Source organism: Mandrillus leucophaeus, unplaced genomic scaffold, assembly GCF_000951045.1.
Source record: "Mandrillus leucophaeus isolate KB7577 unplaced genomic scaffold, Mleu.le_1.0 Scaffold830, whole genome shotgun sequence".
NCBI classification, from domain to species: domain Eukaryota; kingdom Metazoa; phylum Chordata; class Mammalia; order Primates; family Cercopithecidae; genus Mandrillus; species Mandrillus leucophaeus.
Genome location: NW_012109031.1, coordinates 605,420 through 632,084, shown reverse-complemented (window position 1 = coordinate 632,084; position 26,665 = coordinate 605,420). Strand labels below are relative to the sequence as shown.

The 26,665-nt window shown below is 47.7% G+C and overlaps 3 protein-coding genes across 10 annotated transcripts in view; 1 reads left to right on the top strand and 2 right to left on the bottom strand.

Moving 5' to 3' along the window:
• Positions 1-802: 802 nt before the first annotated feature.
• Positions 803-12,992, bottom strand: CHTOP (chromatin target of PRMT1). 3 transcript variants are annotated; one of them, XM_011968209.1, is made up of 7 exons: positions 12,669-12,701; positions 12,468-12,543; positions 10,157-10,238; positions 8,356-8,509; positions 4,677-4,863; positions 3,734-3,871; positions 803-2,034 (listed from the first exon to the last, which is right to left on the bottom strand). In XM_011968209.1, the coding sequence occupies exons 3-7, from the start codon at positions 10,219-10,221 to the stop codon at positions 1,829-1,831; spliced, it is 750 nt and encodes a 249-aa protein (XP_011823599.1). In that variant the 5' UTR covers positions 10,222-10,238; positions 12,468-12,543; positions 12,669-12,701; the 3' UTR covers positions 803-1,828. The 3 variants fall into 3 exon arrangements, with proteins under 3 accessions (XP_011823599.1, XP_011823601.1, XP_011823602.1); XM_011968211.1 differs by having other exon boundaries at positions 4,677-4,860; positions 12,468-12,992; XM_011968212.1 differs by lacking the exons at positions 3,734-3,871; positions 4,677-4,863 and having other exon boundaries at positions 12,468-12,992.
• A 1,665-nt stretch (positions 12,993-14,657) lies between these two features.
• S100A13 (S100 calcium binding protein A13) overlaps positions 14,658-26,665 on the top strand; it is a 14,036-nt gene continuing 2,028 nt past the window's right edge. The window contains exons 1-5 of one of the 4 annotated variants that reach the window (XM_011968198.1): positions 14,736-14,765; positions 16,360-16,427; positions 19,224-19,340; positions 19,864-19,979; positions 20,937-21,150. In XM_011968198.1, coding sequence (XP_011823588.1) covers positions 20,998-21,150 — 153 coding nt within the window. In that variant the 5' untranslated portion in view covers positions 14,736-14,765; positions 16,360-16,427; positions 19,224-19,340; positions 19,864-19,979; positions 20,937-20,997. Of the gene's footprint in view, positions 14,766-16,326; positions 16,428-19,215; positions 19,341-19,863; positions 19,980-20,936; positions 21,151-26,665 lie in introns of those variants that run through there. The other 3 variants (XM_011968200.1, XM_011968199.1, XM_011968201.1) reach the window with 3 other exon arrangements.
• S100A1 (S100 calcium binding protein A1) lies at positions 14,760-19,086 on the bottom strand. Of its 3 annotated transcripts, XM_011968197.1 has the most exons (4): positions 18,965-18,991; positions 18,594-18,679; positions 16,794-16,947; positions 14,760-15,101 (listed from the first exon to the last, which is right to left on the bottom strand). In XM_011968197.1, the coding sequence occupies exons 3-4, from the start codon at positions 16,932-16,934 to the stop codon at positions 14,958-14,960; spliced, it is 285 nt and encodes a 94-aa protein (XP_011823587.1). In that variant the 5' UTR covers positions 16,935-16,947; positions 18,594-18,679; positions 18,965-18,991; the 3' UTR covers positions 14,760-14,957. The 3 variants fall into 3 exon arrangements, 2 of the variants coding, with proteins under 2 accessions (XP_011823587.1, XP_011823585.1); XR_001004670.1 differs by lacking the exon at positions 18,594-18,679 and having other exon boundaries at positions 14,760-15,284; positions 18,965-19,063; XM_011968195.1 differs by lacking the exon at positions 18,594-18,679 and having other exon boundaries at positions 18,965-19,086.

Genomic DNA, 26,665 nt, shown 5'->3' with positions numbered 1-26,665 from the left:
TCACTGTCCAACCTGTAGCCTTCTGCTAGACCCCCACTGCCCATCTCCCTTAGCACCTTCAGACACCCATCATCACAGTCAGGATTCAAGTTTGGGTTGTCCTGACCAAAATTTCCTTCCCAGTCCCCGGTAAGTACAACGTCCTAGCAGTTTAGAGTGAAAGGCAGCCCAATGACAACTGGCTTGGCTGGGCGCTACCAGGTTCTTTTCTCTTCCGCAACACAGGGAAAAAGGGAAGTATGTGCCAGGGCCCAAGGGCCCAGAATGTTGCCCAAGACAATCCTCCTCGAGTTTTTGTGGGCATGGTATTATTTCCACAGAGCTCCGAGGAAGTCAAATTCTTCACCTTCTGCTCAAAGCCACAGGCTCTCCAGAATTTTAACGCAAGTAGGAAGAAAGAGACTCTCAACCACACAAGGGGTATATCAAGACATCATTAAAGTGGCCGGGCGCAGTGGCTCACGCTTGTAATCCCTGCACTTTGGGAGGCTGAAGCGGGCGGATCACCAGGTCAAGAGATCAAGACCATCCTGGCCAACATGGTGAAACCCCGTCTCTATTAAAAATACAAAAATTAACTGGGTGTGGTGGCACGTCTGTAGTCACAGCCACTTGGGAGGCTGAGGCAGGAGAATCGCTTGAACCAGGGAGTTGGAGGTTGCAGTGAGCCAAGATCAACTGCACTCCAGTCTGGTGACAAGAGCGAGACTCTGTCACAAAAAAAGAAAAAGAAAAAGTAAAAAAAGACATCATTAAAGTAGCCATGGCATTTTGAGGCACCCCAAATAAAGAGAGTCCTGGGTGGATCTGAGCAAACGATTTGTTATAATGAACCGGAAATACAAGATTCCACTGCAACTGGAACAGTTGATAGAATATGGTGGAACTTAATTGAACCTTCAAGGGAAATAAAGGTGAAACAAAGCTAATGAGTGGGAAAGTCCAAAATTAGTTTGCGATAAACATGAGGATATAATTGCATTTTAGCATGGGTATCTTCTGACCTCTTCCAGCAGTTCGTCTGCCATCATTCTTCCTTCTGACACACCTACCAAATCAAATGGCTTCTTCCTCTATATTGCAGTATAAACCAACCCTATAGTATCCCTCTGGCCATGATACACACCCTAGAGAAAAGTTTGTAAATCTCACACAAGGGTAGAAAGTGCAATTCAACCCAGCACGCTGGTTATGGTATATGTGGTGTCAATGTACATGACAGCAACTTCAATCAAATCAGAGCTGCTACCACAGGTAAGCAACCTCTTATGCTGCCCTGTAGTGATGTCAGTGTTCTCAGTTTACTAAATTATCAATGTGGAAGAATGCATTTTTGAGCTCCAGACTTTCTAAATATTTTAAATAGGCTATCAAAGAGGATGTAACAGAACCCTATCTCAGAAACCTAAGCATCAGGGAGGAACACTGACCGGTTTTTCTGGCATCTTTCTGTGGGGGCAACAGAGATGAACAAAAGAAATGTTAGCATGTCATAGCATATGACAAGTGAGGGGAGACAGAGGTAGGAAGAGGATGTTCTAGCCACAAGGCTAATGCATTTGTGTTCAAAGAGAAGTCTGGGCAAAGGAGGGGAACCCCCCCCCAAAAAAAAAACAAAAACAAAAAACCAAATCAAAGGACAAAAGGGTTTCATACAACACAGTATCAAAAAGTAACACACTAAATGCACAAGCTGGTGGCAAGTAAGTCCACAACCTATTGTGATAGGTCCATCCAGCATCAATCAGATTTCTTCTCATCTGTTATCTCAAGGTTATTTACAGATGTGTTGACTAACAAGAGTCTCTCATGGGAGGGTGGGCAGGCTTCAATCATTGGTTTCGGGATCTGTCTGCGCCATGTAGGCATCCAACTCAGCATCCAGGTGTCCTTTTGTTTTCGACATGTATGCATCCAATTGGTTGTCCAGTTGCTCCTTGGTCAATACAGGGCGAGTTAGGGCACCTCTCCCTCGTCCACGGCCTCGGCCTCGGCCTCCAAAGCCCCCTCTTCCCCGACCTATCATACCCCGACCTAGCCCAAAGGGGGGGAAAAAAAAAAAAAAGAAAAAGAGACAGTTACAAGTAAGTTTAATAGGTGCTGTAGTAAATGCCCCTTAGAGCAGTGGGGCCTAGCTGAGAAAAGCTGAAGGGCAGGGCAAAGAGGAGAAATCTGGAAAAACAGGAAACACACTGGGTAGAAAGCAACACATGGAAAGCACACATAATGAATCCTCTATCACATGATCATCTCTAAATGCTATTTTAACCATTTTTATTCTATCAATAAAGGAAAATAATTAACTGACAACTATAATTTTAAAAAACCTTAATCGATCCTAAGATAAAATTACCTAATATTTGAGATTCACTAAGTTCGTAATTAAAATATGTGATAGATAACCCCATTTAGTAAGATAGAGAGGTGGTAACAAGGGCACAGAGAATGAGGGGTGTGAAGATAAGACAGTTTTCAAATTAAGTTTACTGGAGACCCTTCTGGAAAGTCATCTCATCTTTCCTTAAGCTTATCAAGTCTAATGAGCTAACTGACCTCATGTGTCAGGAGACTGAGGAGTTTTTCTGACATAGGAACAATGTAGGGGAGATTTGAAAAAATATTTTGAGTTGTCCTAGCTATTTCTACCTCTAATTCTAGTTACCTTATGACAACTGACAATTGTGGTTATCTGAGTAGTCTGAATTCAGTTAACAAAACAAACTCAGCTTTTTGAAAAGTTATTTTAGTCTCTGCCACCCTCGTGATGTCTCTCTATCAGAATCCAAGTCAAGATAATTTGGAAACGTGTTATTTCATCCTGAAACCCAAACTAGCTCGCACTTCACTCAGTAAGCCAAGTATCATATAATGGGAGAGAAGAAAACAAGCCCCTGGTTATCAACTTTTCTAAGTTATTATTATTCCTTGGCAACTTCAAGGTCAGAAGTTATGGAAGACCCAAGACACCTTTTAAGAGAACCAAAGCAAATATACACAGGGGCTACAATAGTGTTTTTTTCCTGGACAGGTGTTGTTGGAAGTTTTCCACTAAGCTCTGAACCAGAAGGCTCCCATGAGATTTAGTATTAACAGCAGCAACACCATTCAACTCTTTGCCAATCTGGGTCATGAGGTCACAAGACAGACTTCAATAAATTTCAAAGGCAAGATTATCAACAAGAGCCAGTTAGTTAACTGATGATAATTCCATCTTGCTCTCTACCTTGAGCAAAAAAAGTCATCTCTGGTTCTCCACAGGCAAAAATGTGACACTGAATTTATCTGGTTTCAGAGCCAATGCCCAGCTCCAAGTCTCACCACCCTCTTAACTCTGCTTCACCTTTGTACCTCTCTCTCTTCTATATTCTCATGTGACTCAAACCAGGATCTGGAGCTACATGGTGGTGTGTGGTGGGGCAGGGGCAGAGAAAGGTAAAACCTAAACTGACCATTTTGAGGGGTATTTTCAACTGTACAATTTAAATTTGCAAGAGCCTGGAGGAAGATGGTGTATAATCTGGCTCTATAATATGCACTTGATTGATTCTTGGAAAAATCATGAGACTTTTGCACTACCAGCATGGCAATTTGAAAAATAAGCCCGTTTCAAATAACAAAACAAGACAAACAAAGAAGCCTGCCTATGACTTGAAGCTGTGCAGAAAGGTGGCTCTGAGTTTTTAAGGGAGGAAAGTAAAGGGGAGCTACTCTCTGAAGTTGGTAGCTGACTAACCTCTACCACCGATTCCGCCACGACCCATAGCTCCACGCCCTAGGCCCCCTCTCCCAGGACCTCCACGACCTCGAACACCACCTCTTCTTAAGCCCATTCGGGGAGCTACGGCTCGTCCACCTCGGAGCAGGTTTTGACCTTGGAGAGGAGGCATACAATGTATATGCAGGTAAATCCAAGAGACACAAAGTAGATTCTAACCAAAGGAAGGCGGTGAGGGTTAAATGAGGGTAATTCAGTTAGTTTTTCGGTTGGTTGGGGCAAGCTGCATACTGCAAATAGATTAAGCTACTCTTTATTCAATCAATTCAACAAGTCTGACCACAAATCCATTTCTGGAAGAAGTTGGGAGTTAATTCAATCAGTAAGTGCATACATTTAATAAATATCTACTGAATAATCAGATAGATGCCTAGCATTATGGTAAATTTAAAAATAAATGCTATGGTTCCTGATCTCAACAGATTATTCTAGGGAACAAGAACTATACAGGGAACAGAACAAGAGTGCCCCAAATGAACATACATAGGTAAGTGCTGTGGGTCAACTTGTCCTCTTTTTCCAGCTGTATCAGTGTTTTACTAGCACCAGGAACAAAGAGTTAAGATACAGGTCAAAAGACCTATAAATTTCTTACGTTTGACTTACTTCTAGAACTTGAATGTGCTTTGATTCAAGCAGCAGCAGGGTGTTTTAAAATGGAATGGAGATGACATGAATTACCTGTTGTTACGCAGGTCATAGCCTCTCACCATTGCACATTATCAGAAAAGGAATGGTATCGATAAAAGACATGCAACACTATTAAAAATATGTGATTTCACAAGTTATTATATTAATACAAATTCAGGCTTAAAGATGTTAAACGAACGTGTCCATAAGCAGCCCAAGAGAAAAGGGAAGGGAGTAGGGCCCGACAATTATCAGGGTACACAGCACTGACCTCGGAGCGACATCCCGCCCCTAAGTAGGGTTCTGGTAGCACGTCCCCCACGTAGTCCTCCTCTGGGCAAGCCTCTCTGGATTATGGGTAGGCCTCGTCCTCCGATGGCTCCCCTGGCCAGGGCCCCTATGGGTCGGCCTAACCGTGCCTGGATGTTACTCTTACCCAGGCGCTGCTTTAAGCTCTTCTGGAAGAAAAGGTGTTAGGGGATTGAGATCAAAAAAGCAATCCAACAGGATTTGGCAACTCAAAGTGCAGAGAAAAAGAAGCAAGTGAGATGCTGGTGTGAAGGGAGATAAACCTGCTGTGGGTGTTGTAAGGATCCCAAACCAGAAGCAAGCCTTTGCCTCAGAACATGTCATACAAGCAGCAGAATTTTGATCCAGAGCAGAAACTCCAAGAAGCTCAAGGGTGGTCCCAAGAAATGGGCATCTCCACAAATTACCTCACTAGTTTGGCTACGTATGTCATACACGGCCAGTTGAAATTTAAGTTTCAGTAAGAACATTCTATAGTTCAATCCTGGATTGTACTGCTTTTCAACTACAGGTTGGCGATTATATGACTTGATTCATACCTGCCCATGGACTACCACTGTCTTCAAAGGCTTACTCAAACACCACAGGAAGTTCATCACACTCTGGGCAAAACTTAAATTACAAGTTCACTTGAGTTCTTGTCACTTAACAACAACATTGATTTCTCAAAGAGGCCCGTGTGCTCCATTTTTCCTCTGGGAATCTATTTCCAGACGGTCCACTTTTTACCTTAAGATGTAAATAAACACAAGAAAGTCAAACCTCCTTTCATTTCTTAAAAATCCCTAATTCCATGCCTGCACTTGCAAACAGCTCCTTTAAAACAATATGATGACCTTAAATTCAAAATAAACATGTAACTCCAATATATCTCCACAGCCAGCCAGCCAAACATATGTTAGAATTATTCGGGTGATTACAAAACTCAGGGCCATATACGAGGACAAGGACACACTACAGAGATAGAGTATTTTTAAGAATCTGTTCTCAGAAAACCATTAAGACTACATCTGAATTAAATTCCTTCAAAGGAAAAAGGGACAGCAATAGCCCTGAACACAACCAAGGTCCTAGCAAGCCTAATCGTCCATAAAGTCATCAGTCAATATGAAAGAAAGTAAGTTCTATGGCCCCTTCAGGCTCCACCCAGAAGTGATCACCAATGTGTGTGTGTTTTCTAATCATACCTCTCAAAAAACATGCTGTGAAGCATTATTGTTAACTTTCTAGCACAAGATCATAAATCGCTTCTAATCAGTGGGAAAGGCTCCAAACATTATGCATCTAGCATAAGTAGGTGTAACCAACCATAACGGCCTGTCCTATTACTCCCCTGATTAACACACAATTATGAGGTCAGACTGCATTCCACAAGTCTCTTGCATTCAGTTATCCTGCATATATTAATTTCCCAAGCTTTGTGCTTTAAAGGGAGAACTGTACAGTGCTCGGAAGTTCTTTATCCATTCCAATCCTTAACTGCCACCAATACTGGCCTTTAATATTAACAGGAAACTTAAGGATGTCAACTCTACCACTTAGTTTTCACCCTAGAGCTGTGCTGCGTAAGGCAGCCTCTAGCTACATGTGGCTATTTAAATTATTATTATTTTTATTTTGAGACAGAGTCTCGCTCTGTCGCCCAGGCTGGAGTGCAATGACACGATCTTGGCTCATTGCAACCTTCGTCTCCCAGGTTCAAGCAATTCTCCTGCCTCAGCCTCCTGAGTAACTGGGATTACAGGCGCTGTCACCACGCCCGGCTTATTTTTGGTAGAGATGGGGTTCTGTCATGTTGGCTAGGCTGGTCTTGATCTCCTGACCTCAGGTGATCCACCTGCCTGGGCCTCCCAAAGTGCTGGGATTACAGGTGTGAGACACCAGACCCAGCCTAAATTAAAAGTAAATTTTATTTATTTTCTTGAGACAGAATCTCACTGTCGCCCAAGCTGCAATGCAGTGGTGCTATCTCCACTCACCGCAACCTCCACTTCCTGAGTTCAAGATATTCTCCAGCCTCAGCCTCTCGAGTAGCTGGGATTACAGGTGTGCTTCACCATGCCCGGCTAATTTTTTTTTTTAGTAGAGATGGGGTTTTGCTGTGTTGGCCAGGCTGGTCTCGAACTCCTGACCTCAAGTGATCCGCCTGCCTTGGCCTCCCAGAGTGCTGGGATTACAGGCCTGGCCTAAAATTAAATTAAAAAAAAATTAAGCTCCTTAATTGCACTAGTCACATTTAAAGTTTTCAATAGCCACATGTGGCCAGTGGCTACTGTACCAGATAGCAAACACAGAACATTTCCATCGTTATAGAAAGTTCTGGCTGGGCACGGTGGCTCATGCCTGTAATCCAAACACTTTGGGAGGCTGAGGCAGGCAGATCACTTAAGGTCAGGAGTTCAAGACCATTCTGGCCTTGAACCAACATGGCAAAACCCCGTCTCTACTAAAAATACAAAAATTAGTCAGGCATGGTGGCGGGTGCCTGTAATTCCAGCTACTTGGGAGGCTGAGACAGGAGAACTGCTTGAACCCGGGAGGTGGAGGCTGTGGGTGAGCTGAGACTGCGCCACTGCACTACAGCCTGGGTGACAGAGACTCCATCTCAAAAAAACAAAACCACATAAAAAATTCTAGTGACTATTACTACTCTGGATCGGGACTACTTCCTGCAGAGCCTATACTTAAAGCTTCTTGTTGAAAGGTCTTTTGGAATGATCTGTCAGAGACTCATCTTCAGCAATTTCCATTTACTCTTGGAAAATGGTGGTGCCTTTTGCTGCTTTCCTGAGTCAGGGAGGAATCCAGTCACTCCAAGGCTTAAGACAGCCGAAGCAGAAAGTCTTGTTTATTTTTGGTCAGTGAGCCCAGTGGTTCAGGGTGGGGGTGTAAGGGTGTTATATTTAACTGCTGAATTTATGCACAGCCATGCAATGCTACCAAAGCCCTTACAGTTGCATGGCACCGCCCTCCAGACGCCCAGCCACAGCTTGGACATATCCTTCCACAGCCACTGTCCGGACTTGCATATAAATTCTATGAATAATAAAGAGTAGGTTTTATTCAGGTCTGAATAGGATTATCTCTCACTGTAAGTTTGAAAGAGAACCCCTAACTCAAATTACTCAGTACTCTTGCTCCACTTTACTGGTAAAACTTTAGGTGCTGTGGAAATGAAGGTCACTCTACTCTGTATATTTTAGCATTGAAAATCTTTGACTAAGGCCATGCAAACTCCCTGCACTAGGGGAACAAGAATAAAATTATTTCCCTGGTGGGTAAATCATTTAACAGAGAGTAAAGGATGCTGTGAGATTATCTAAAGCTGAAATAAAGTTTCTTTGTGGAATAAGCCATTAATTTATGTTAAGGGTTAAAGATCAGAAAACAAAAGATTAATACTCATTGGTAACAGAAACAGGCCACATAGATGGCAAACTCCCTAAAAGAGAAAGATAATAAAAAGTTACTTATTGGTACCTGCCAAAATTGGAATTCTCTGAACTTCTCTTTCTTCCAGAGAAGTTTCAGTTTTTTGCCCTGAGTCACTTTGCAATCATCCATCACGTTCTGACAGCCTCAGTGGACTCCCTGACAGAGATCACCAGCTGCTTCTGGAGCATTAAGACCCATTCTCTCACCTGCTTAAGTTTTAATGCTGCCTGGACAGAGGGTCTATTCTCCATCTGCTGGGCCAGTCTTCTGTTTCTGGCACTGGCTAGCTGCTGTTGTTGCTGCATCGAAGCCCGAATATTCACTGGCGTCGGCTGTTTGTTCTTCAGCATATTAGTAAAGCTTCAAGGTCGAACAAAATGGATGTTTAAATAAAAGCTTTATTACAAACATTTATTGGCATTTTCATGGCTTGCTAGACCAGGAGCTCCAGATCCCACGAACTTTTAAGTAAAGTGGTACACTTAGATCAAGGCTGATGTGGGTTAAAGACTCCTCTGTTTCCACAAACTTGCAAGAATCAGAAACTCAGAAATGCAGCTAAGTGCAGCACATTCAACCAAAAGTGATAACAAGGGCTCAGGTAACGGCTTTTAGAGAGGTGGAAGGTATGAAAAACACGCAATAAGCAGATATGACAAGAGACAGAAGATATAGTTTCAAAGACAAACAAAGAAAGCCTAAACCTTGGGGGATCCAAGGTGCATTCTAAGGCCAAATATGAGGAAGGACTAGAGCACCTTCAAAGCTCACAGCAATTAACATACTCTCATAAATTACAGGAGTGTATCACATTTTAAAATATGTCACTTAGTAACATGCAAACATAAATATTATTATGTAAACATAAATAATTAGCCTATAGCCAAAGAGATAAGGAGAGAAGCACACATGCCTCAGAAGAGGCAAAAATAGACATTAAGTAAATTCCAGTGGTCTAAAGTCAACTTAATGAAATCACTGATCAAAGGCAATCTTTTTTTTTTTTTTTGAAACAGAGTCTCACTCTGTTCTCTGTTGCCCCGGCTGGAGTGCAGTGGCACGATCTTGGCTCACTGCAACCTCCGCCTCATGGGTTCAAGTGATTCTCCTGTCTCAGCCTCCCGAGCAGCTGGGATTACAGGCATGCGCCACCATGCCCAGCTAATTTTTCTATTTTTAGTAGAGACAGGGTTTCACTATGTTGGCCAGGCTGGTCTTGAACTACTGACCTTGTGATCCGCCCTTGGCCTCCCAAAGTGCTGGGATTACAGGCATGAGCCACTGCGCCCAGCCAAAGGGACTCTTAATGAACAAAGTTGTCAGAAATAGAAACTGCCTTTAAATACTTTTACTTTTCTTAGTCTCAAATCATCACTTTTTCTGACTCCAAGTAGTTACTTTTGAAAGTTAGATTAGTTCGATCATTTATGAGCCCGTGAAGAGACTCATTATTTCTGTCAAGGAAGTGTAATGGAATGGAAGAGAAGAACACTTAACTGTAAAAGAATCCAAAACAAAACCAAACTAAAAGCAGAATGGAAAGAAAGTGAAATGGAGCAAAGCGAGTGCCTCTTACAAGGCCCAAGAACGACATTCAAGGACCTTTGGACATATTCATGGCTTGCTACCTGCCTCTTACAGGCCAGACACAACACTGCTGGCCTTGGACTGGGCAGCAAGCCTACTGTAGCCAGGGTACCATGCTACCGTGCTGCACGACCCCTGTATCAATGTAAAAAAATGTGAAAAGGGAGGGTGTTAGGAGTCTTTTAAAATACATCCCACCAAATAAATATTTCAGACAGCTTAACATAAAAGTCTACTGATAAGGGGTTTTGAAACAACCGCCCAATTTGTTTTGTGTACCACATGAGATGCAACTAAGAACAGAGGTCTGTAGCCTTCTGTTGGTATTTAGCTTAAAACTGGCTTTGTGCACTGGACCCCAGGGCCAAGTTAAGTAATGTTTTCTTAGGAAGGAGCTGAAGTTGCTGTTGGCTGCCTCACCGCTCATTTAGAGACATCTTGGTGGTGCTTTTTAGCACAACTTTCGGCGCTGACTGTGCAGCCATCTTCAAATCCCGAGAATCTACAAAGGACAATACGTAAAATGAGCAAATCACAATAGTGACCACATCATTTCTATAAGTGGCAAGGCCCAAGTCAACAATAAATAAAAAGGCCTTATCACTGATGACTTAAGAGCACATGAGGGCACATTTCAAGTGCTTAAATTTCTTTTTCTTTTTTTTTTTTTTTTGAGAGAGGGTCTTACTCTGTCACTCAGGCTGGAATGCAGTGGCATGATCTTGGCTGCAGTGGGTCACGGCAGCTGTAATCTCCTGGCCTCAAAGGATGTTCCCACCTTGGCCTCCCAGTGTTGGGATCACAGACATGAGGTGCCACGCCCAGCAAAAGTGCAAAAGTGCTTAAATTTCTATGGCAGTTACCTCACATTACTGTAACTTCAAGGTGGCTGGGCGTGGTGGTTCACCACCTATAATCCTAACACTTTGGAAGGGTGAGGGCACAGGATGGTTTGTAGCCAGGAGTTAGAGATCAGCTTGGGTAACAAAGTGAGACCGAGTCTCTACTAAGAAAATAAATAAATAAATAAATAGCAGTGCATGGTGGCCAGCACCTGTGGTCCTAGCTACTCAGGGGGAGCTGATGTGGGAGAAGTGCTATAGCCCAGGGGTTGGAGGCTGCAAAGAGCTGTGATGACGCCACTGCACTCCAGCCTGAGAGAGACCCCATCTCTTTAAAACAAACAACCCCAAACAAACTCCAAGGCCCAGAAAATACCCAGGAAATTCTCAAAAACGGCAGAACCCAATTTAGCAATCAAAGTATGGAGTCTGGCCTTTTTTTTTTTTTTTTTTTTTTGAGACGGAATCTCACTCTCTCGCCCAAGCTGGAATGCAGTGGTGCGATCTCGGTTCACTGCAACCTCTGCCTCCCGGTGCAACCGATTCTCCTGCTTCAGCCTCCTGAGTAGCTGGGACTACAGGCACGTGCCACCACACCCGGCGAATTGTTTTTATATTTTTAGTAGAGACGGGGTTTCTCCACGTAGGCTAGGGTGGTCTTGAGCTCCTGACCTCACCCGATCCACCCACCTGGGCCTCCCAAAGTGCTGGAATTACAGGCGTGAGCCACCGCGCCCGGTCGAGTTTGGCTTTTTCTCTAGAGCAGTCATTTTCAACCTTGACTACATATGACTTATCCAAGGAGCTTTCAAAGGGCCGGACAGGCCGGGCGCGGTGGCTCACGCCTGTAATCTCAGCACCTTGGGAGGCCAAGGTGGGCGGAATGCTTGAGCCCTAGAGCTCAAGACCAGCCTGGGCGACATGGCAAGACCCCGTTTCCATAAAAATATAAATTAATTAAAAAAATAAAAAATACAGATATCTGGTCCTAGATCAATTAAACCACAATCTCTAGTAACGAGGTTTGGAAATGAACAATTGTGGGGTGGAGGGAAAGCTACCTAGGTGCTTCTAGCGTGCAGTTAAAGTTGAAAACTACTGATCTAGAGTGAAAATATAGGCAGGGCCGGGCGCGGTGGCTCACGCCTGTTTTCCCAGCACTCTGGGAGGCCGAGAAGGGCGGATCACCTGAGGTTGGGAGTTCGAGACCAGCCTGACCATCATGGAGAAACCCCGTCTTTACTAAATATACAAAATTAGCTGGGCGTAGTGGCGCATGGCTGTAATCCCAGCTACTCAGGAGTCTGAGGCAGGAGAATCGCTGGAACTCGGGAGGCGGAAGCTGTGGTGAGCTGAGATCGTGCCACTGCACTCCAGCCTGGGCAAAAAGAGCGACCCTCCGTCTCAAAAAAAAAAGCCTAGTTTAAAAATTGGCTTTCAACTCCAGAATCAAGCAGAGACTTTTGTAACAATAAACTAATGATCTCGGGGAGTGCGTAGGAAAGGTTTTCTAAATTCACCTGGGGAATGAGCTCGCAAAGAGCCCTCCACAAAACTTAACCCTAAGCCGCCATTAATTTCCAACATTCCTCAAAGTCTTGTATTTCTTAATCTCCCTACCATCCTCAAAGCCCTATCAAGACTTTCACTTTTGCTCAACCCAAGTTTCCTTTTAATCCCTATCAAACCCCAACCTCCATCAGTCCCGCCACCAGGTTCCAGTTCAGCCCCTCCCCCGCCCCTTCGCAGGGGCTCCGCCTCCTCCCCCGGGCCTCCACGCTCCAACACCGTAGCTGTGTCCACATGCCACCACCCCCTTTCCGCGTCCGCCAGCCCCTTCCGCTCCCCAAGACCCCGCCACCCCGCTCCTTCTCACTACAGAAACTCACCGAAGGAAACAGACGCCAGTGCTCCTCCCGGGGCTGCCACCACGGCTCCGGCAGGCGGGCCGGGGACCGGCCGAACCTGAGTTGACGGTGGAGGGGCTCGGGTTAGCTAGATGGGCGGTTGATCAGATGCGTAAGCGGTAGTATGCGAGCTCAGTTCGTTGTTGCTGGTTGGCTGTCTAGCCGGCCGATCCGTCTGCTCACCCGGCCTGCCCTTTCTTGCCTTTCGTCTGCAGCGGCCGCCAGCCCCGGCTCGGTGTCCAAAACAAAATGGCCGCCACATGCAGTGCTTGTGGGACCGGCTAAAATGGCGTCTACGCCATTACGTCAGGCGTCAGATCCGCTCACGACTAGAGGGCGTGAAAGATTTGAGCTACGCCTGCGCAGGGATCAGAGGCGGAGCCTTAGGGTGAACTTCAGCAAACTTTACCTCCGCGGTATAAGCAGTGCCCCGCCCTCTGGGGGCGTGGCAATGGCCCTATCGGGGCGTGCCGGGACTTCAAGTTCCCATAGTGGTTAAGCTGCAACCTCCTGGGTTACTAGTTAGTAATCAGGGTCTTAGAGGGGATTTGGGTTCCGAATTCCCTTGCCCCTCTGTTCCTTAGGCAAGGTACACCGTCTAAAAATCTTTACGCGGACTTGCCTCGTCTTCTTCCGGACAACTGGGCCTGGGGAATTTGCACTGGTTTTCCCCTCGTGGCCGGTCGCCCAGTCTGAGAGTTGTAAAGTGCCGTAAATGCTCCCGCCAAGGCCCAGGAGGCCAGTATTGGGAGCACATTCCTCTCCCATCCTGCGCTGGCCAACACCACCGCCCGTCCATGTTTTCCTTCTCACTTCCTCCCCTTCCCAACTTGGCCTAAATACTGTTTAATCCTTCTTGCGGGGGGTGCACCTTTGCGTCCTCGATTGCGCTTCCATGTCCTCCCTCCACACCTGCCATCCGTGTTTATTTTGTGGTAGACCTACATAGGGATTTCTCTTTTCTCGCTTTCTGATTTTTTGTTGTTGTTGTTTTGAGACGGGGTCTGGCTCTGTTGTCCAAGCTGGAGTCAGTGGCGCAATCAATCACGGATCACTGCAGCCTTGACCTCCTGGGCTCAGGTGATCCTCTCACCTCAGCCTCCCGAGTCCTAGGATTATAGGCATGAGCTATGTGTCCTGCTGAATTAAGGGATTTTTCTTTCTTTCTTTCTTTTTTTTCTTTTTGCAGATGGAGTCTCCCTCTATCACCCAGGCTGGAGTGTAGTGGTACCATCTCGGCTCACTGCAACCTCCGCCTCCCAGGTTCAAGCGATTCTCCTGCCTCAGCCTCCTGAGTAGCTGGAATTACAGGCGCGTGCCACCACGCCCTGCTAATTTTTGTATTTTTAGTAGAGATGGGATTTCACCAGGCTGGTCGCTAACTCCTGACCTCGAGTGATCTGCCCACCTCTGTCTCCCAAAGTGCTGGGACTACAGTCGTGAGCCACCATGCCCGGCCTCAATAAGGGATTTTTCTAATGGCTATGTGCACAATACAGTGTGCATATGTTTGAGTAATGAGAGAATGACACATCTGTCCCTGCCCACCCTTTCTCCGCCCCATAGGCACGTGAAGACCCTTTCATTTTCCTTCCTGGCACTGGCATGTGTGTGTGTGTGTGTGTGTGTGTGTGTAAGGCCCATGTGAGGGTAAGGATCGTGGTTATTTTGCTTAATGCTGGAGCCTCAGTTCCTACACAGTGTTTACACACAGTACCACTTAGGTAAATGTTCGTTGATTGAAAGAAGATTATTTTGGCCAAGCGTGGTGGCTCACACCTGTAATCCCAGCACTTTGGGAGGCCGAGGCAGGCAGATCACAAGGTCAGGAAATCGAGACCATCCTGGTCAACATGGTGAAACCCCGTCTCTACTAAAAATACAAAAAATTAGCTGGGCATGGTGGCAGGCATCTGTAGTCCCAGCTACTCAGGAGGCTGAGGCAGGAGAATTGCTTGAACCCGGGAGTTGGAGGTTGCAGTGACCCGAGATCGTGCCACTGCACTCCAGCCTGGGTAACAGAGCCAGACTGCGTCTCCAAAAAAAAAAAAGAAAGAAAGAAAGGAGATTCTTTCTTCCTCTGGTTTTATAGCTGAGAAGGTGATGTCTCCTCGACTTCCAACTGGAACCTTGAACCCCCACATTCCTGGACCTTGAGCTTTCCTCAAGTAGGAAGATGTAATGCACCTTGACCTCTTTCTAAATAAGACACTTCCCCAAATAAGGGAAGTGGGATCCACCCACTTCCAGATCCCAGAGGAGACAGACATCGGATGGCTGGCGAGAGAGAAGCCTTTAATGAAAGATGAGTTGCAGGCTTGGACCGCTACTCTTGCGCCCTTGGTGTGTGTGTGGGTGGGGTGGGCAGGGGTGGGGTTATGGAGAGGGATAAGTGGGATGAGGTGGAAGCAGGGGCAAGAGGCAGATCTGGGAGGGTGGAGAGGAAGGGCGCTGCCCAATGTGGCTGTCTGCTCAACTGTTCTCCCAGAAGAAGTTGTTACAGGCCACTGTGAGAGCAGCCACAAGCACCACATACTCCTGGAAGTCCACCTCCCCGTCTCCATTCTCGTCTAGCTCCTTCATCACCTTGTCCACAGCATCCACATCCTTCTGGGCCTGTGGTGGAAGGAGAGGAAAAGGGAGGTGTATAGGGAGGGGTACAGCACTGAGTCAGAGGCAAGGGGGTGGTTGAGGAGAAGGAGGCAGAGATGAGCGAGAGGAACTGCACTGAATTATGGGACTATTTTGGGCCTCAAAACTCTTGAGGGCTCCTGTTGCCTACAGCATAAGCTCTTTCACCTGGCAGAATGAATAATAATAACACCAGTTACCGTATGTTGAGTGCCTACAATACAGCAAGCACTACACTAGGAGCTTTACAAGCACTGTCTAATTTAATTCTAATACAAATAACGTGAGCTTTGTTTCATTATTTCCATTCTAGAGAAGAAACAAATTGGTAATTGGTGGTTAAATAAATATGCCCAAAGTCCCACAGCTAGAAAGTAGCAGGGCTGGAATTTGAACCCAGTCCAATAAAACCTCAAAACCGGTGCACTTTCTTTGTGTTTTTTTTTTTTTGAGACGGAGTCTCCCTCTGTCGCCAAGGCTGGAGTGCAGTGGCGCGATCTAGGCTCACTGCAAGCTCCGCCCCCCGGGTTCACGCCATTCTCCTGCCTCAGCCTCCTGAGTAGCTGGGACTACAGGCGCCCGCCACCTCGCCCAGCTAGTTTTTTGTATTTTTTAGTAGAGACGGAGTTTCACCAGATTAGCCAGGATGGTCTCAATCTCCTGACCTCATGATCCGCCCGCCTCGGCCTCCCAAAGTGCTGGGATTACAGGCTTTGAGCCACCGCGCCCGGCGTTTTTTTTTTTTTTTTTTTTTTTTTTTTTTTTTTTTTTTTTTGACACGGAGTTTTGCTCTTGTTGCCCAGGCTGGAGTACAATGGTGTGATCTCAGCTCACTGCAACCACCGCTTCCCGGGTTCAAGCAATCTCCTACCTTAGCCTCCCGAATAGCTGGGATTACAGGCATGCGCCACCACGCCTGGCCAATTTTGTATTTTTAGTAGAGACGGGTTTTCTCTGTGTTGGTCAGTCTGGTCTCGAACTCCCAACCTCACGTGATCCACCTGCCTCGGCCTCCCAAAGTGCTGGGATTACAGGCGTGAGCCACCATGCCCGGCCTAAACTGATGCACTTTCTACCATATCCTGAGGCTTCTTTACTTTGTGGTCCTGGTTAGCCTTTGCAGCCTACTTTTCTATATCCTTCATGCCAGTCGAATAAAACTACTGGCATGCACCACATTCTTCTTTCTCTTGTGCTTTTGTTCATTCAGTTACTTCCTCCTAAAATGTCTGCATTTACCTAGATAATCTTCCAATGGAAATCCATGGCTCAAGTGCTACCTCTTCAGGAAAGCCATCTTACTTCAATCAGGTTAATAATCTCTCATAACCCTTTCTGGCACATCTATTAAGGCTCTGTGTACTTCCTGGAGTTCATGGTTTACTTTTAATTATCAATCTTTCCCTTCTAGTCTGTGAGTCTTATTACTGATGAATCTACACAGGGCCTAACACTTGTTATAGTGATCAATAACATATTGGTGATCAATAAACCGGGGCATTTTGACTTGACCCAGCTGGAGTAGGGGAGTCTGGAAAAATCCAGGAGAGAAGCCTGGGAAAGGAAAGAAGGAGGCTGGGCTGAGCTGGAGGTGGGGTGGGGAGACAGCAAGGGGGTGCCCACCCCATTCCCCCAACCTTCACCCACTCCACTTCCACTCCACCACTTTGTACTTACATCCAGGAAGCCAGAGAGCTCCGTCTGCAGCAACTCTTTCAGCTCCTTCTTGCTCAGCTTGTACTTGTCCCCCTCTTTGCCCGAGTGGGCGTGGAACACGTTGATGAGGGTCTCCATCGCCGTCTCCAGCTCAGAGCCCATTGCAGCAGTGCACCTACCCACCCCCATCATGGAAGTGAGCCTTGAGGACCAGGCCCAGAGTACCAGGGTCTAGGTGAGGGGAGCCCTCAGGCCTGGCCCTGGCTGACAGCTCAAATAACTGTGGGATTAAAGCCCAACTGCAATTGATCTTTCCCTGAGATTTTACAATGCGAGGGAAACCCCAGCAGACCTAAATGCAGACCTGTTCTCCATGTCCCTCAGTCTGTACCCCAGCCAAAGGGAATCAGGGTTAGGGCATGGAGAGAGAGCAGTTGGAGCTGGGCTGGCTCCAGAGGCCTGTGGTAGATGTCTGCAGTGGCTGCCCAGGCAGAGATTGAGGAGGGTGGGGCAGGCAGGGGTGGTCACAGGACGAGGCCATGCTTCCTCTGGCTCTATTTTTACCCTGGACCTTGCCTGCCTAGTATAGCCAAGCTCTGCTGTTGAGGGTAGTGGGCTGGGGTGTCCACTACAGCCTTCCCTCTGCTGCCCACCCCTAGCAAGAAGTCAGTCTGGTACCCTCGGTCAGCCTGGTAGAGGGGGTGGCAGCCCCAGTGGGCGGGTGGCCTAAGGCTTCTAGGGGAGGGAGGTCTCACTGACTCTGAGTTTCCTGTCAGCAGCTGGGGGCCCCTTTTGGTCCTTCAACTCTGTTCTCTCCTGAACATGTCATTTTGGCTTCTCTGGGGTATGCTCCCATTGCTTCTGCAAAATTATCCCTTTCATCTGGTGGGTGGCAGAAGGGGAGAGAGGAATGTTTGAGCCTTTTCCTTGGAGCCAGGGTTCCCAGGGAAGGGGAGAGGAGACCTGCAGGCATTGTCCCTGCGACTGCTCACTCCTGGTTGATTTGGGGATAGTGGGAGCAAGGGGAATGGGGCTGGTATGTGTTGGGGGAGATAAAGGGCTGAGAGGATGCAGTCCTTTGAGTTCAAGGGGCTGGGAGAGAGTAGGAGAAGAAAGGAGAAAGGAGGGGTCTGTTGAGAGAGAAGACTGCCAAGGGGGGCCTCTTTCCTTTGGCCCTGGGACAGTCTGGCCTTCCGCAACCCCAGGGGGGCAGCTCAGGTGTCTTGGATCAGATGTCCCCATCCTTCCCCAGGCCTGGGGGCTGGACAATGGCCCCTGATCGAATGACATCCCAGTTCTTCAATGGGGCCCTTGTGAGTGTCATCTGAACTCCGGACCTGAGAAGCGGTTGTCACAGAGACATGGGGGAGATGGAACCCAAGCTGTGGCTGATGAGGGGATAAGGGGTGCTTGAGGGAGGGATGCTGGTGGCTTGATTACCTGCTCCATGCCAGAGGGGCAGCTGGAGGTCGCCTGGAGCCCTAGAGCAGCCTGGGATTTTATGTGGTGGCAGTTCTGAGAGGACTTGGGGGCAGGGCAGATGGGAAAACAAAGAGGAAAGAATTGGGGGAAAGAGGAGTCAAGAGGTCTGGGCCAAAAAGGGGAGGAGGAGAAAGGGGAGGTCCTGTGGAGGTAGCGTTGGGAAGGGGTACAGCACCCTCCATCCCCCACTTCCCCATATCTTGGGAGCTTCACCTTGCCACCCCCCAGACTCCCCAGAGACCTGAGCTCTTGGCAAGGCAGGGTGGGGGTGGCAGAGACTAAGGCTGGCAAGAGAGGTGGGGGCAGAAACAGCTGTTGTATCTGCTCTCTTCTTCTTACCCCACAGGAGGCGAGGCAGGGGAGGGCTGGGGCCCTTCCCAACACCTGGGAGACAGAGGGGGCCTTGGCAGGGACTTGAGGGCTCCCTGTGGGAGGGCCAGGTGGCCAGGAAGCTCTTGGTGGGTTCCCCACTGACTTCCTCCTTTGCTGAGCTGCCAGCTCTCTCTCCGACCTTCAGTTCATTTGTCTCTCATCACCACCTTCCAAACCCTGTCTGCCCCAAATCCCAAACTGCCCTCACTCTGACTGACTCCTCCCAGATCCTTAGTGCCCCACAGTGCTATGGGCCCCAGCCTCTTGGAGCCCTTCTGAAGACCCCTCTCCCCGAAGCTGGCAGGCCAGGGACTAGCCTGGTGGGGCAGGGTACTCACCGTCGGCCTGGGCCTGAGGTGGGAGCAGGTTCTGGACAGATAGCCGAGGCTGCAAATGTGGCTGCTGGAGCTGTGTGTGGAGACCTGTCTTCAACAGTCCCTCCCCCGCTGACCCCCCCACCGACTCCACCCCTTCACAGACGAACACCCTGTGGGGCAAGGGGCCAGGAGCAGACAGAGGCGCCCTCTGTCTCCTGGGCTGGAACAGGCGGCCCTTGTCTCTTTCCCAGCCTTGCTTGCCCCGTTCCCTTCTCTTTAGGCAGCAGTGGATGGTGCAGGGGAAAGAGGTGGGAAGGAGGTCCTGGGAGGGATACTGGTTGTCTCACCCCAAGCCGGGCCTTGCGGTACCTGCAGCTGACTGTGCTGGTTGACCTGGGTAAGGGGGGAATTCTGCTGAGGGGGTCTTAGTCTGTGGCTCCTCCATGGGGCCTCACTGAGAGGACCCTCAGTGAGTAACTTAGTCTTGGGAGTCTGAGAACCCACAGAGGGATTTCAATCCAGGACTCTTCTATGGGGGTCTCAACCTGGATCCCCCTGTGTGTGTGGGGCCTCAGCCTGGGGTTCTCTGAGGGATCTTGGGCTGTAGCATCCTTTGTGGGGTTTCATTCTAAGGGGCCTCCGTGTATGTCTCAGATTGGGCCTCTCAGTGTTGAGCTCCCTCAATTGGTTTCCTCTCTCTTCCCCCCTCAGCATACACACTCCTGATTAGACGTGGGGTGTGGTGGCAGCAGCCCCCAGTATTGAAAGGACTAGGACCCTGGGACCCCTGCTGAATGAAATCTGTCCAGACAGCTCCTCTCCCTGACCAAGTGGGGGCGCTCGAGTGGCTGGCAGGGAGCCCGGGTCCAGGCCTGAGGGTTCAGGGCAAGAGGCCTGATTGGGCTGTCTCTGGTCTTCAGAATCCACCACGGAAATCTGACACCTCCGGGCTTGTAAGCAGCTCTCTCCTCCTTCCCTGCTGCTTATAAACCTCAGCCCTGAGACTCCAGCTCGCTCCACCCCATCTCCTTGCCCGGTAAGTCTCATTGCCGACCCTGGAGGGAGCCTGGAGATCATTTTTTCTTCCTGGGCTCCCAGGTCCCTCCCCGAGAGCCGGCTCAGACAGGAATTCAGGAAGCAGCTTTGGATGATCGAGCAACAGTGCATGCCGGAGTGCGTGACGGGGGGACGGAAAAGAGAATGCCTTTTCCAGCCCCACCCACTACACCCCAGGGGGCTGTGAGTGCCTGTACTAAACCCGTCGTGGGGCAGGGTGTCAGAGACACCCCGTTCTAGGACCCTTATCTCCCGATGGGGAGACAGGAGCGGGGAGGATCTGTGGGGTCCTGGGTTCAGCACTCTGCCCTGCTGCCCTGAGGAGAGAGGTAAGGGTGGATCCCGGCAGAGAAAATGGGTCTGTTCAGACGGAGCCAGCTCTGACCACAGGGGACATTTGCCAGACCCTGTGCTTCTCTGCTGGGAGAAGCGGTCAGAGTGTGTGTGGGCGGATGCGAGTGGCTGGAGACCAGGTCCCAACATAAACAAGCTTTGGAGACAAACAACCTTGTGACCTGCGAGGCTGGGTGAGACAAGAAGGGACTCTTGAGACAGACACGCCACAGAGGGGCCACCAGACTCGAAGGACTCCAGGAAGGACCCTCAACTGAAAACCTCCTCTCAAGTAGAGAGGTCTCTAGATCGAGGCATCACCACAGAGGGGTCCCTAAGCCACAGACATTTAAAAAGGAGCCCAGATTGTGAGACCTACAGAAGAGGGGGTTTCTGGAGCCGAATCTTCTGCCCCCACCTAAACTGAGATGCTGTTGTCTGGTCTGCTGCCCCAAGCTCAACGCCCTGTCCTCTCCCTCTTTCCCTATAATGCCCTCTCCAGGCCAAGACCTGATGCGGTAACACCAAGGCAGGGGCCTTCTGAACCATTCCTGCATCTTGGGGCTCCATGACTCTCCCTCTCTCCTCCTCCTCTGTTCCACAGGTCAGCCCTGACAAAGGTCAGGTAGCCGCTTGAGGACATCAGCTTTGGCCTCAGGGTCCTAATGGCAGCAGAACCACTGACAGAGCTAGAGGAGTCCATTGAGACCGTGGTCACCACCTTCTTCACCTTTGCTAGGCAGGAGGGCCGGAAGGATAGCCTCAGCATCAACGAGTTCAAGGAGCTGGTTACCCAGCAGTTGCCCCATCTGCTCAAGGTAGGCAGAGGTCTGGGACTGAGATTTTGTGAGACGGTGATTATGGGACACTGTGTTTAGGACGTGATGGTGCCGAGTACGATAATGTGACCACAAGAAAGGATGTGGGTAGCTGCATGTATAAATGGTTGCAGATTTTATTTATTTATTTTTTTTGAGACAGAGTCTCACTCTGTTGCCCAGGCTGGAGTGCAGTGGTGCGATCTTGGCTCACTGCAACCTCCATCTCCAGGGTTCAAGTGATTATCCTGCCTCAGCCTCCTGAGTAGCTGGGCTTACAGGTGTGTGCCACCACACCCAGCCAATTTCTGTATTTTTAGTAGAGACAGGGTTTCACCAGGTTGGCCAGGCTGGTCTCGAACTCCTGACCTCAGGTGATCCACCTGCCTTGGCCTCCCAAAGTGCTGGGATTGGTTTTCTTGCCTGGTGTGTATGTGTGTGTGTTTGTGTGTGTATGCATATAATTAGATAAGCAAAGATACTATGTGCCAGTGGAAGTATGGGTTTGTATTAGAAGATGCTGTTGGGTTCTTGTGTATGCTCTGTGCCTTTCTGGTCTAATTTCCCCAAGACAGAACTGGACCCAGAGCTGGCTTCCACGAGATTCACAGACTGTCACAGCTGGAAGGAGGCCAAGAGAAAACACAGTCCGTGTTCCTCACTTCACATATATAGAAACTGAGGCCTAGCAGTGGAAAGAGGCTTATCAAAAATGAAAACACAGCCAAATTCATGGAGTCATAGATGTCAGTGTAGGGGGTCTGTGGGATGCATCTGTGAAGACTCCCCACTCGCTATGGGCATCCCCTTACTAGGGTGTAAGACAGAGTCATTCCTTCTCTCCCACTCACAGGCTGGAGTCAGGTCTTAAATTTCATTGACTCTGGGCTCGAAGAGGCCTGGTCATTCCAGGCTGTTGACAGTTTGTTTTACGTCTTTTCTGAAAATCCACAGGCACATTGAAGTGTGTGAATATGGACTCCTTGAACATAGTGAGTCTCTGAAACTCATGGTCTTTCATCTGCAAAATCCCCTACAACTTCCAACTTCTCAGATTTTATTTTTTTTGAGACAGTGTCTCACTCTGTTGCCCAAGCCACTGTGCGATCACAGCTCACTGCATCCTTGACCTTCCAGGCTCAGGCAATCCTCCTGCCCCAGCCTCACAAGTAGGTGGGACCACAGGCACATGCCACATTGCCTGGCTAATGTTTTCTTTTTTTGAGACAGTCTCACTCTGTCATCGAGGCTGGAGTGCAGTGGTGCGATCTCGGCTCACTGCAACCTCTGCCTCCTGGGTTCAAGTGGTTCTGTTGCCTCAGCCTTATGAGTAGCTGGGATTACAGGCAATCGCCACCATGCCCAGATAATTTTTATATTTTTAGTAGAGACGGGGTTTCACTATGTTGGCCAGGCTGGTTTCGAACTCCTGACCTCAGGTGATCCGCCCACCTCAGCCTCTCAAAGTGCTGGGATTACAGGTGTGAGCCACCGTGCCTGGCCTAATTTTTAAGTTACTTGTAGGGATGGGGTCTCTCTATGTTTCCCAAGCTGGTCTCAAACTCCAGGCCTCAACTGATCCTCCTGCCTTGGCCTTCCAAAGTGTTGGGATTACAGGTGTGAGCCACTGTGCCCAGTCAGACATTTCCTTTCATCTTTTTACTGGAAACTTCAGTTTCTCTCCTGAAGGGACAGCATTCCTTATATCCTTGTCAAGCAGTGACTTTTTTTTTTTTTTTTTTCCTGAATTCAACTTCCTCTGGGCCTGGAAATGTAGGAAGTGACCTCTCTGCTTTGCATTACCTCTAGATTTTAGTTTCTTCTTCTTTCTAAGAGTTCCCAGCTCCTTGGAAGCTCATCTGCAACCTGCCATTCTTTTTATTGCACTCCTTACAGCTCTTCAGCTCCTGGCTCACTGTTTTCTTCTCATCACTGCTTCTGTTGTTATTCTCAGTGGCTTCAGCATCCACACAGACAATTCATCCAACACCTGGGCCTTTCAATTTTCTCAACTACTCATTTCCAAAAAGATTTGTCTTCTTCCATCTCAGCATCCCACTCCTCTGTTCATGCTTTAGACTGTGTCATTAACAAAATGACGCACCACTTCCAAAATCTTGATTTCAAGTCTCCCTTTATCTGCTGACCTCCTCCTGTCATTCTGGTTCTGTTCCCCTCTCTAGCTTCTCCACTCCAGCACTTCCCTGACTCCTCAGGTACCTTCAGTCTCTTGACCCTCTCACTTTTGCATCTTCCATCAATATCCCTCGTGTCCTTATTGCCCTTCTTCCTCACCTCAGGTTCTAAGGCTTCTCATTGTAATCACTGCCTTAACTCCATCGATTCTGTCTCTCTCTGTTCTCAACCCAGTTAATCCACCATTTCACCCGTAGTAACTTGCTGGTTAAATCCACTGTTCTGCACCTGCACTTGGATAGCTGAATCTGGCTGGAGAAAAATGCACAGCTTTGTTGACTTGTCTCACTTTAAATCTATAACCACAGACCCCAAAAGGGACCCTTGGCAATGCCTGGCGGTTCTACTAGGTTTCCCTGGTTGATTCATTTACCAGTTCTTTCAGATGATTATTTCACAATTTGTCTTCTCTCTTCAAAGCTCAGTACATCTTTCCACATTCTCCCTTTTCCTGAGAAGTTTACTCATTGAGAAGGTCAGGAGTTTGAGACCAGCCTGGCCAACATAGTGAAACCCCATCTCTACTAAAAACATATTTAAAAAATTAGCTGGGCATGGTGGTGTGCGCCTGTAATCCCAGCTACTTGGGAGGCTGAAGCAGGAAAATTGCTTGAACCTGGGAGGCAGAGGTTGCAGGGAGCCAAGATCATACCACTGCACTCCAGCCTGGGCAACAGAGGGAGACTGTCTCAAAGAAAAAAAAAAGGAAAAGAAAAAAGAAAATAGGAGCAATCAGGAAACTTGTACATGCTCCCTCCCTGAAATCAGCAGTCTTTCCTGTTATGCAAATGATCCGTCACTGCCCCTAAGGCCAACCCTTCACCGGTGCCCTGGATCCCATCCCCTCTCACCTACTTAGAGACTTTCCTCTTGAAATTACTCCTCTCTTTCTTGCGTCGTCAAATTTTCCTTCTCCACTGTATCATTCTTATAAGCTTACAACTGATATCTCTTTTTTTTTTGAGACAGGATCTCACTTTGTTGCCCAGGCTAGAGTGCAGTGGCATGATCACAGTTCACTGCAACCTCCACCTCCCAGGCTCAAGTGATCCTTCCACCTCAGCCTTCTGAGTAGCTGGGACTACAGGCATGTGCCACCATGTCCGGCTAATTTTTAAAATTTTTTGTAGAGACAGGGCCTCTGTATGTGTGCGTGCATGTAATTAGGTAAGCAAAGATACTGTGTGTCAGTGGGAGTATGGGCTTGTATCAGATGATGCTGTTGGGTTCTTGTGTATGTTCTGTGCCTTTCTGGTCTAATTTCCCCAAGACAGGACTGGACCCAGAGCTGGCTTCCAGGAAATTCACAGACCATCACAGCTAGGAGGAGGCCAAGAGAAACCACAGTCTGCATTCCTCATTTCACATATATGGAAACTGAGGCCTAATTTTTAAATTTTTTTTGTAGAGACAGGGCCTCATTATATTGCCCTTGCTGGTCTTGAACTCATAGGCTTACGTGATCCTTCTGCCCTGGCCTCCCACAGGGTTGGGATTACAGGCATGAGCCACTATGCCCAGCCCAATCCTTTACTGATGGAAATTTTTCTTATGTCCATTTCTTCCTTCTTGCACATATCCGTGTTTGTATACCTACGTACTGGTGGGAAAATAACAACATAAGGTAAATGTTTGGCAGTAGAAATATTAGGTTAAGTGGCATGTTCATTTTCAATTTTTTTTTTTTTAAAACAGACTCTTGCTCTTTCACCCAGGCTGGAGTGTAGTGGTGCAATCTCGGGTCACTGCAACCTCTGCCTCCCAGGTTCAAGCGATTTTCCTGGCTCAACTTCTCTGAGTAGCTGGGACTACAGGCTCATGCCACCACGCCTGGCTAATTTTTGTATTTTTAGTAGAGACGAGGTTTCACCATGTTGGCCAGGCTGGTCTCGAACTCCTGACCTCAGATGATCTGCCTGTCTTGGCCTCCCAAAGTGCTGGGATTACAGGGCTGAGCCAACAAGATCGGCCTTCATTTCTAATTTTTGTGACTATTACCAATTTGCCTCCTAAAAAAGTTGTACCAGTTTATATGGCCACCCACACTTCATGCGATGCCTGTGTACTTGTCCAAACTGGGTATTATTGAGCTTTTAATTTTTGCTAATCTACGATATGAAAATGGTATCTTTTTCTGATTTACAGTTATATAATTTGGAGTGAAATGGAACTTCTTCTTCTTCTTCTTCTTCTTCTTATTATTATTTTTTGAGATAAGGTCTCACTCTGTCACCCAGGCTGGGCTGGAGTGCAGTGGTGTGATCTCGGCTCACTACAACCTCTGCCTCTCGGGTTCAAGTGATTCTCCTGCCTTAGCCTCCCAAGTAGCTGGGACTATGGGCATGCGTCACCATGCCTGGCTAATTTTTGCATTTTTAGTAGAGATGGGGTTTCATCATGTTGGCCAGGCTGGTGTTGAATGTCTGACCTTGAGTTATCCACCTGCCTTGGCCTCCCAAAGTTCTGGGATTAAAGGTGTGAGCCACCATGCCTGGCCAGTAACATTTTATAATGTTAAAAAGAATCCTGTAAGCCGGGTGTGGTGGCTCATGCCTGTAATCCCAGCTCTTTGGGAGGCTGAGGTGGGTGGATCACCTGAGGTGAGGAGTTTGAGACCAGCCTAGCAAACATGGTGAAACCCCATCCCTGCTAAAAATACAAAAATTAGCCAGGTGTGGTGATGGGTGCCTGTAATCCTAGTGACTCGGGAGGTTGAGGCAGGAGAATTGCTTGAACCCAGGAGGCAGGGGTTGCAGTGAGCTGAGATCATACCACTGCACTTCAGCCTGGGCAACAGAGTGAGACTCCATCTCAAAAAAAAAAAAAAGAAAAAAAAAATCCTGTAAATAGTTTAATTGGGATCATATAAAAGATATATTTTAGGGAAAATTGACATTTTTACCCAGTTGAGCCTTTCTCTTTAAGAAAAATATATATTTATCTAATTTTCTATTTATTCAAGTTTTTTTTTAATATCCCTGTGGTATAATATGAAATATATAGTTGTCATTTTGTATCCATGGGAATTATTCCCAGGACCCCCTTGGATGCCAAAATCCTTGGATGCTCCAGTACCTTTTTTTGTCCTTTTCTTGTAGAGATGGGGGTCTCACTATGTTGCCCTGGCTGGTCTTGAACTCCTGGGCTCAAGCGATCCTCTCACCTTGGCCTCCCCAAGTGCTGAGATTACAGGTGTGAGCCACCATGCCTCGCCTCAAATCCCTTATATAAAATCAGATAGTACTTGCATATAACCTATGCACATCCTCCTGTATACTTTAAATTACAAGTAACTCTAGGTTTTTTTTTTTTTTTTTTT